Consider the following 9,295-nt stretch of genomic DNA (forward strand, 5'->3'; position numbering starts at 1 on the left):
ACCCTGGCCCGCACCGCTCATGCCGCCGCCCGCTCGGCCGCCCCTGGCCTCCGCCGCGACCCGCCTGCGCGGCTCCGCCGCGGACGCCGGCGCGCCCGTCATGCCCCCTCCGCTGCCGTCATCGCCGCCTGAGTCACCGCGGGAGGCGGAGGCGCTCGGGAGCCGCGGGCGGGGGAGCCCAGGGGCCGGACCGGGCCATCCTAGGCCCTGCCCTGGGGGAGCTGGCCAAGAAAGAAACCAACGCTCTGCGTCCCTGCGTTGGGAGTGTTTGTCCTCGGGAGGAGAAACGGCCCGAAGAGAGGCCCCTGCAGGCTAGGAGCCTTTCTCCCCCGCCCCACCTTCCCCAGCCGCATTCTGCCAAACTCCTGCGCCCGCCGGCCACCCTCCGCACGGTTGTCAGAGCCTCGGTCCCTGTTTTGGAAAACGCCTCAGTAAGCAAGACTGCAGAGTCCCTGTCCCCAAGGCGTTTATTACCCAGAGGGAGAGGCACGACTTAGAAGCCACCAAGCGGCCCCATCTCTTGGAAGAGCCTCAGGCCAGGCTGACAAAGTGTAAGGGAGCAGGCCGAGGAGTCTGCACACCCGTTCCAGGCTGTATCCCGGGATACGCTATCGCAGGTATAAGGGACGGGTACAGTAATACCTATAGCAGACGTGTTTGTAATTGCAAAACCTTGTCAACAAGCTGAATGTTCACCAGCGAGAAAACAAACTGCCCCACAGCAGGGGAAGTGCTCTACAGCTTCCCGCATCCACATGGATGAATCTCAAAACACAAGGCTGGGGAAAATGCAAATTGCAGAATGCCTTTGTAATAACTTATATAAAGCAAAACAATAATGTATGTTGTTTAGGGACATCCATATGTGTAATGAAAATACAAAGGCACACATGAAAATGATGCGGGACTTTCCTTAGTTCAGCTAAAGATGGTGGGGGTCCTTGTCACACGCCAGGAAAGATTAGGCTCTCAGACCATTTGAAGGGTAAGGCAGGGTTTTATTGGGTGTAAAGGAAGAAAAAGGGGAACAGGGACTCAGCAGAGCCAGAGTTCTAGTTGTAGGCTCCCCGCCTCACAGATTAAATCCCAGATTCCACGGAGGAAGAGGGCCAGGCTCCTCCCAGCTGTAAACTGAGGAGGGAACTTCTGTGGCTCCACCCCAGTGCAGTGCACAGACCAGTGGGAATTTTACCAGGGAACCCTTTCCATCTGGCTGTCTCATTCCCCCTTCTAAAGAAGTCCATCTAACTGCCATTAAAATAAGGATAGGGACAAAGAAAGATCTTAGCTGTTTCCTGCTGACAGGAGGCACTGTTTTGGGAAAATGGCAATCAGATCTCCCTCAGAGGCCTATCTAAGGGTCCCCGGCAGAAGGGTCCATGGTCCAAGGCTCCAGTTGCATGACCGTTCGATGTCCTGAAGGCAAGAAGAGACAAACTGGGTTATTAAAACACATATGGCCGGGCACGGTGGCTCACGCCTGTAATCCCAGCACTTTGGGAGGCCAAGGCAGGTGGATCACAAGGTCAAGAGATCAAGAGCATCCTGGCCAACATGGTGAAACCCTGTCACTATTAAAATACAAAAAATTAGCTGGGTGTGGTGGCGGGTGCCTGTAGTCCCAGCTACTTAGGAGGCTGAGGCAGGAGAATCACTTGAACCCAGGAGGAAGAGGTTGCAGTGAGGTGAAGTTACACCACTGCACTCCAGCCTGGCAGGTCAGGAGTTCGAGACCAGCCTGGCCAACATGGTGAAACCCTGTCTCTACTAAAAATACAAAAATTAGCCAGCCATGGTGGTGCCTACCTGTACTCCCAGCTACTCAGAAGGTTGAGGCAGGAGAATCGTTTGAACCCAGGAGGCGGAGGTTGCAGTGAGCCAAGAGCACATCACTGCACTCCAGCCTGGGTGACAAGAGTGAGACCCTGTCTTGGAGAGGAGAGGGGAGGGGAGAAACAAAGGGAGGGATAAGGACAGCTCAAAAATCCTGAGGCTTTTTACCAATTTGTACAGGGGGGCCAAAAGTCTGAATGGTAAACAGCTTTACCCTTTTGCTGGCATGTTGGGCTTCTGGGTTCCCTTCCCCTAAAACCAATCCTAAGCCAGCCAGTTTAAGGTTTGGGAAATTAACTCTTTCCAGTTTGAAAAATGCATCTGAGGAGAGCGTCCCATAGTATGGAGACACAATTACCATTGTAATTGTGAACCAAGGAGAAAGGAAAAAAGGCATTTTTTCAAAGGAATCCAAAGGGTTCAAGATGCATTTGAAAGTGGTGCAGACTGAAGATAAATGGCTACCCATATAGAAAGAAGGGAGCAGGCATCCCTGGTTCCCTTCTCTTCCTGGCAGATACCTGGGGTACGTGAGGGACAGAAGGAATAGCGTCCTCTTCCATCCTTGCATCCCCAAGTCCTGGCAACCTTGGCAAGTGCTACCATGGGTGCCAAAGCGGCTTGCATCAGAAATCTTGGAATTCCTTAGACCTCCCTTATGCTCAGGGGTTGGGGGGTTGCATGGGCTCCTTCTCATAAGCCAAATGCTAAGGAAAAACTGGAACTGACTCCTCCAACAAGGGAGAGAAAAGGATGTCTTGTGACACACCCAGATAACTGGTGGCTATAGTTATGCTTGCTAGGATTTGGGTGCATGGTGCTTGGCTTTGGTTAGCTCCCTTGGTCTTACTTTCCCAAAAGGAAACCTCTGGATGATGGGCACCCTATTTATTATCACTGCCTGGCAGAATTTGCAGTATAATTACTTATAACTAGAATACTAATCCAGATTTTTTTACATTACCCATCCCTCTTGTTCTTTCTGAGCTGTAGCTGGAGATTGCTGGTTGGTTCACAAGCAGGGTTAGCCTAAAAATGTAGGCAAAAACTTAAAAACAACTGAGTTTACAATTGAATGATAAATGTATAAGTTTTGGAACATAATCTCTCTCCAGTCCTCGTTGTTTAAAAAAAAAAAGAAAGAAATTATGATAGGACTCAGTTATTTGCAAAATAGACTTCAGTCTTACACTTGGCCTGATTATTTACATAAAGTGCAGCAAGAATAATTATTTCTACAAAGGCCTTTTGAAATGGCTTTGATGGAACTCTGTTCCACAAGGAATCTCAGGTAAGATAAAGCCAAGCCCAGCCACGAGCTGGGCTAATCCTCTCCTCTTAAGGTCCCACAATACGCCTTGGGTTGGGTGATCCTCTCCTCTTAAGATCCCAAGATAAACTTGGAGCTCCGGGACCCATTAGAAAGTGGCATTCTTTACTGACCACAGGTCAGGAACCCTGTACAGGGACTATGTAGACAAGAGTATTAGGCCAGTTTCCCCACTGGGCTTTTATTGGCTCTGCAAGTCGAGACTGACTCTTTAAACAGAAGCATAGCCTTCCAGTCAAAGCCTTGGGAAAATAACCAGTTTTTCCAATTGTGTCTTGTTACAAAAGATAAATGGATTCTTATCGCACCAATCCAAACAACTATATTGCCATAAGTTAAGAATACTCACAGATAGTTTCCAGATTCTGGAGGAACCAGGCCGGGCACAGTGGCTCACAGCTAATCCCAACACTTTGGGAGGCCAATGCAGGCAGATCACTTGAGGTCGGGAGTTTGAGACCAGGCTGGACAACATAGTGAGACACCATCTCTACTAAAAAGACAAAAAGTACCTGGGCATGGTGGCCCCCACCTGTAGTCCCAGCTACTCAGGAGGCTGCTGCAGGAGAATCGCTTGAGCCGGGGAGGCGGAGGTTGTAGTGAGCCAAGATCCCTCCACCATAGTCTAGCCTGGGCAAAACAGCAAGACTGTCCACAAAAAAAAAAAGGAACCAGGCAAAGAGAAACAAGCATGCTCCAAATCTTGTTCACAGGAGTATACCTCACTCAATTATTAAAGATCATAAATAGTTTAAAATAAGTTTCCCTGACTCTGAAAAACAAAACAAGGATCAGCAATATTCCCAGCAAAAGTCAAAAAGGTTGCTTCAGCTTTGAGTTCAGTCCATTTAGTTCTTGTTTTGCTTGATATTCGTGAACACTTCAGCTCTTTATGAGTCCTGTACATTTTCCTTTATTCCAACGTGACAATCTCCAAAGTTATCAGAAACCTGTATTTGAGAGTACCTGCCAGTCCTATTGTTTATTATAAACTATCTTTTGAAAATGATTAAAACCAGACAACAATTGTCTGTGAATAGCAAAATGTCCAGGTTAGTTGCAGTTAGAAACACAATTGACAAAGAAGTTTGGCTATCTCTGTAGTTTACAATAACTTAACATAACAACCTTAATTATGGTTGATAGCATATACTTAATTAGAATTTTAGAAATCCCATACAATTTTGGAACACACATTAGCATTATTCACAAAAATATAACCTAAAGAAAACTAAACATCATTTTGGCAATCCCATGTACCTAAACATGTCAAATGATCCTATTTACCTATTTTTTTGATATTCCAGGAGCACTCCAAACCAGCAAAAGTCAAAAAGGTTGCCAAACATCAGGAAAGACAATTTTGAAACTGAAGTTTGATTTTGGGAAGGCTGTTAAATATGTTCGAGGTTTAAAGCACTTGATGTTATGAAACACAATTCCAGATTACCATAAGTTATTTATTTTGCCAAAATGATGACTCAAATTTTAAAGAAGCAAAAACCTTTATAACCCTTTACAAATTTTGCCAAAGAGCAGATTACTGCTTTAGGAATACCTTGTTGTGCTTTTATTTCAATGCTCAATTTACAGAAAAATCATATAATACCCTTTTGAAATTTAGTCAATATGTTCACATAGAGAACCCCTTTGCAAGATTAATTTCCACAATGCTTCCACCACTTGTTTGAACCTGCAACTTCATCCTATCTAATTTAAAACAATCCTTTAACCCTAGGCAAAAATTTACATTTCCATGCTTTCTTATAACCTTTTACAAAAAAACACATTTGGCTGGGCATGGTGGCTCATGCCTGTAATCCCAAGCACTTTGGGAGGCTGGGGCGGGTGGATCAAGGTCAGGAGTTAGGGACCAGCCTGGCCAACATGGTGAAACCCCATCTCTACTAAAAATACAAAAATTAGCCGGACATGGTGGCGCATGCCTGTAATCCCAGCTACTTGGGAGGCTGAGGCAGGAAAACAGCTTGAACTCAGGAGGCAGAGGATTCAGTGAGCCAAGATCATGCCACTGCACTGTAGCCTGGGCGACAGAGCAAGACTGTCTCAAAATAAAAAAAAAAAAATTTTGTTACTGTTCTTAACACACCTCGCATATAAATCTATTTCCAGTAGTCTCAATTACATGTTAAAACAGTAACTCCTAGCAGTTTTTAATTTAAATGTAAAACTTGGTAAGTTGTTTTGTGTGCTAGATGCAGCCAAGGTTTGACTCCTAGCATAATTAAGGGCATGGTTAGTTCCATATGTTCCCAGGCCTTAATAATTATGAAGCCAGCAAGTCAAATAGTTCTCAAAACCCCAAAAGCAGTTTATAACCTTAAACACTTAGCAAACCTTGCATCTGACCTGCATAATTTAGTCTGCCTATTTACATTTTGATGGCATCTGCTTTTTACCAATAATCTTTAAAGCTGTTTTTATTTCTCAAAGACTAAAGTAACATAAACTGAAGGTACCACAGCTTTTATTTTCTCTTTTAAAAAAATAAGCGCTTGTCTTTCTTTAGGCCAGATTAATTAGAGCTCTTTTTACAGACATCATACACAACATATGTATATATAGTTACACAGACAGGCAGAAGAAACCCAGTCACTGGGTGGGATCCTTTAAGAGACAGGGCTAGGAAAACATGCAGCTATCAAACCAGAAAGGAACTCATTCCCTAAGGCAGGATTGCTAAACAAAGCCTTACCAAGGAGTTACAAGCCATGCCCCCAGATTGTAAAACAAGATGGAGGCCTGCAGTGAAGTTCCCTGCAAACCATACAGACATGCAAAGCACACCAGTGTGCAGGCCAGTTGGAGTTTCTCTGGGGACCCCTTCCCACCTGGCTGTCTCAAAAAGATAAACATTATGGGCAGATCACAAAGTCAGGAGATCGAGACCATCCTGGCTAACCCAGTGAAACCCCATCTCTACTAAAAAATACGAAAAATTAGCCGGGCGAGGTGGCTGGCGCCTGTAGTCCCAGCTACTCCGGAGGCTGAGGCAGGAGAATGGCGTAAACCCGGGAGGCGGAGCTTGCAGTGAGCTGAGATCAGGCCACTGCACTCCAGCCTGGGCAACCCAGCAAGACTCGGTCTCAAAAAAAAAAAAAAAAAAAAGATAAACACTAAATTCCGGTAAGGGTTGAGAGCAGAAAAGGAGAACCTTAAGGGCTTCACTGACAGTGTTTCATTGCTTAAGTTGGGTGATAGGGTGCATCCTGTATTATTTTTTACACTTCTTTGGGTGTCTGAATTATTTGGTAATTTTTTAAAGCTACAAGACAGTGTGATTAGTGCTATTAGGAGGACAGTGCTAAGGTGGCATTTGACAGAAGCACCCAGGCTTTTGTCAGGGAAGGCTTCCAGGAGGACTGTCATTTAAGTTGAGCCCTGAGAGCTGTTAGCCAGGAGAAAGCAGGAAGAGTGTTCTCAGGAGAAGGAACAGCCTTTCCAATAGCCCAGAGAAAGTGTCACTTCGTGAAGGAACTGAAAGAAATCTGGGGCGACTAGAGCAGGGTTCTGTAAGGGGAGAGGGGAGACAGGAGGTGAACTAGACAGCAGAGTTGAGTATAGGCTTCTTCCTCAGTAGAAGCTGTTGGTGAGTTTGAAGGTAAAGAATAACTCAGGAAAGTAATGGTCATGAGCTATCTCACAAACTCAAGTTCAGTCAAAGAAAGTTTCTCTCAAAGAAAGCCCCTATGCCAGAATGTCAGGACATTCAGGTACTCCCTCTTTCCTCTTTGCCCCCTGCCCCATGGCTCGAAATCCCAGGAGCTGAAGAACGCTGGCATTGGAGCGGTCTGGCCAGGCCATGGCCAACTAGTCATCTTCTGCCTAACACAGAGCAGCAGCCCTCTCTGGCCTAGCCCTGGCTTAAATGACAGGAGTCACTGGGTGAATGTGCCCTTCTCTTTTTGCTTGGAGGACACCTTTGTGACACCCTCCCTGTCCAGGAGAGTCTGGAGTTCCTGTCTTAGGGCTGTGCATAGCTGTTCCTGTACCTGGAAGACCTTCCTTACCCAGACACCTCATGGCTCCTCCCTCACTTCATTCAGCTCTCAGGCCAACTGCTGCCTCATTTAAGGAGGCCCTCCAAAAAAACCCTATCTAAAGCTAAACGTGCTGCAGCCTCAGATCTTGCTTTTCTTTATTACACTAATCTCTACCTGACATTACGTGTATTTGTCTGCCCCACTTGCACTACAGTGTAAGCTCCATGAAGACAAGGAGTTTGTCCTGCGGGCAAGAACCTTCTCCTTTGACTGTAATACATTAACAGCTCCAGAACCTCATGGCTTACCCCAACAACAATCCCTTTCTTGTTCGCACTGATGCCCAATGCTTCATCACAGCAGAAGTGGCAGTGGGAGGACAACGTAGCAAATCCTACACTGGCTCTTCAAGCACCTACCTAGAAGAGATGTCTATGATGTCCTTCACATTTCTCTGGCCAGAGCAAGTCATATGGCCCCAAGTGATCAACAGATGCATCACCTATTCAACTCTAAGCAACTAGAAAAAGAGGGAACTTCCTCAGTATGATAAAGGCATCTCCAAAAAACAGCTAACCTGACACTTGCAAAGACCGAATGCTTCCCCCTGTGGATCAAGAACAAGGCAACGATACACAGTAAGGCAAAGAAATAAAAAGCAAACAAAATGGCTCTATTCAAAGATGGCCTGATTGTACATGTGGAATATCTTAAGGAATCTACCCCTCAAAAAGCTACTGGAAATCATGAGTTTGGCAAGGTCACAGAATTCAAAGTCAGTATACAAAACTCAATTGTATTTTTATTTTCTGGGCATAAACAACTGGATGTTGACACTGAAAAAACTGGAATTTACAATTGAATTTTTTTTCTTTTACAATGGGATTTTTTTTTTTTTTTTTTTTTTTTTTTTGATTTTTTTTTTTTTTTTTGAGACAGTTTTGCTCTTGTTGCCCAGGTTGGAGTGGAATGGGACAATCTCAGCTCACTGCAACCTCCGCCTCCTGGGTTCAAACGATTCTTCTGCCTCAGACTCCCGAGTACCTGGGACTACAGGTGTGTGCCACTACACCCAGCTAATTTTTTTTGTATTTTTAGTAGAGATGGGGTTTCACTATTTTGGCCAGCCTAGTCTCGAACTCCTGACCTTGTGATCTGCCTGCCTCAGCCTCCCAAAGTGAGAATTTTTTTAACAAAACAGGTACAAGACCAGAACACCGAAAACTACAAAAAATTAAAGAAGACCTAAAAAGTTGGAGAGATATATTTATACTGTGTTCATAGATTGGAAGAATCATTACTGTTAAGATGCCAGTTCTCCCCAAATTGATCTATAAGTTCAATACAATCCTAGTCAAAATTCCAGTTTTGTTGTTGTTGTTAAAATTGACAAGTTGATTCTAAAAATGTATGTGGAAATACAAAGGACCTAAGATAGCCAAAACAGTTGTGAAAAATAACAAAGTTGCAGGTCTTACAACTACCTGATGTTAAGATTTACTAAAAAGGGATAGGTGCCAGGAGCGGTGGCTCACGCCTCTCATCTCAGCACTTTGGGAGGCTGAGGCAGGCAGATCACGAGGTCAGGAGTTCGAGACCAGCCTGACCAACATGGTAAAACCCCATCTCTACTAAAAATACAAAAATTAGCCAGGCGTGGTGGCACACGCCTGTAATCCCAGCTACTCAGGAGGCTAAGGCAGGAGAATCACTTGAACCCAGGAGGCAGAGGTTGCAGTGAGCCGAGATCACACCACTACACTCCAGCCTAGGCGACAGAGCAAGACTCCATCTCAAAAAAAAAAGAGAGAGACAGGATAGAGAGCCTAGAAATAAACGCACACATTGGTTTTTCACCAAGCTGACAAAGGAATTTAATGAAGGAAAGGATAATCTTGTCAATAAATAATGCTGGAACAATTGGATATCCACATGGAAAGAAACCTTGATTCTAACCGCTACTTGGGAGGCTGAGGTGGAAAGATCGCTTGAGCCTAGGAAGTTGAGGCTGCAGTGAGCTACTACACTCAATTGTGCCACTACACTCAAGCCTGGGCAATAGAGAGAGGCCCTCAAAAAAAAAAACAAAAAAAAAAAAAACAAAAAAAAAAAAAAAAAAAAAAAAAAA

At 44.9% G+C, this 9,295-nt stretch overlaps 1 protein-coding gene across 1 annotated transcript in view; it reads right to left on the minus strand.

Annotated features, from left to right (window-relative positions):
- HGSNAT (heparan-alpha-glucosaminide N-acetyltransferase) overlaps positions 1-127 on the minus strand; it is a 52,372-nt gene extending 52,245 nt beyond the window's left edge. Inside the window, 1 exon segment of the mRNA XM_017879654.1 lies at positions 1-127. Within this exon segment, the coding sequence (XP_017735143.1) occupies positions 1-102 (102 nt within the window). The 5' untranslated portion in view covers positions 103-127.
- Between the last annotated feature and the right edge of the window lie 9,168 nt (positions 128-9,295).

The sequence above is a fragment of the Rhinopithecus bieti genome, unplaced genomic scaffold, assembly GCF_001698545.2.
Source record: "Rhinopithecus bieti isolate Rb0 unplaced genomic scaffold, ASM169854v2 scaffold_12127, whole genome shotgun sequence".
Lineage (NCBI taxonomy): Eukaryota > Metazoa > Chordata > Mammalia > Primates > Cercopithecidae > Rhinopithecus > Rhinopithecus bieti.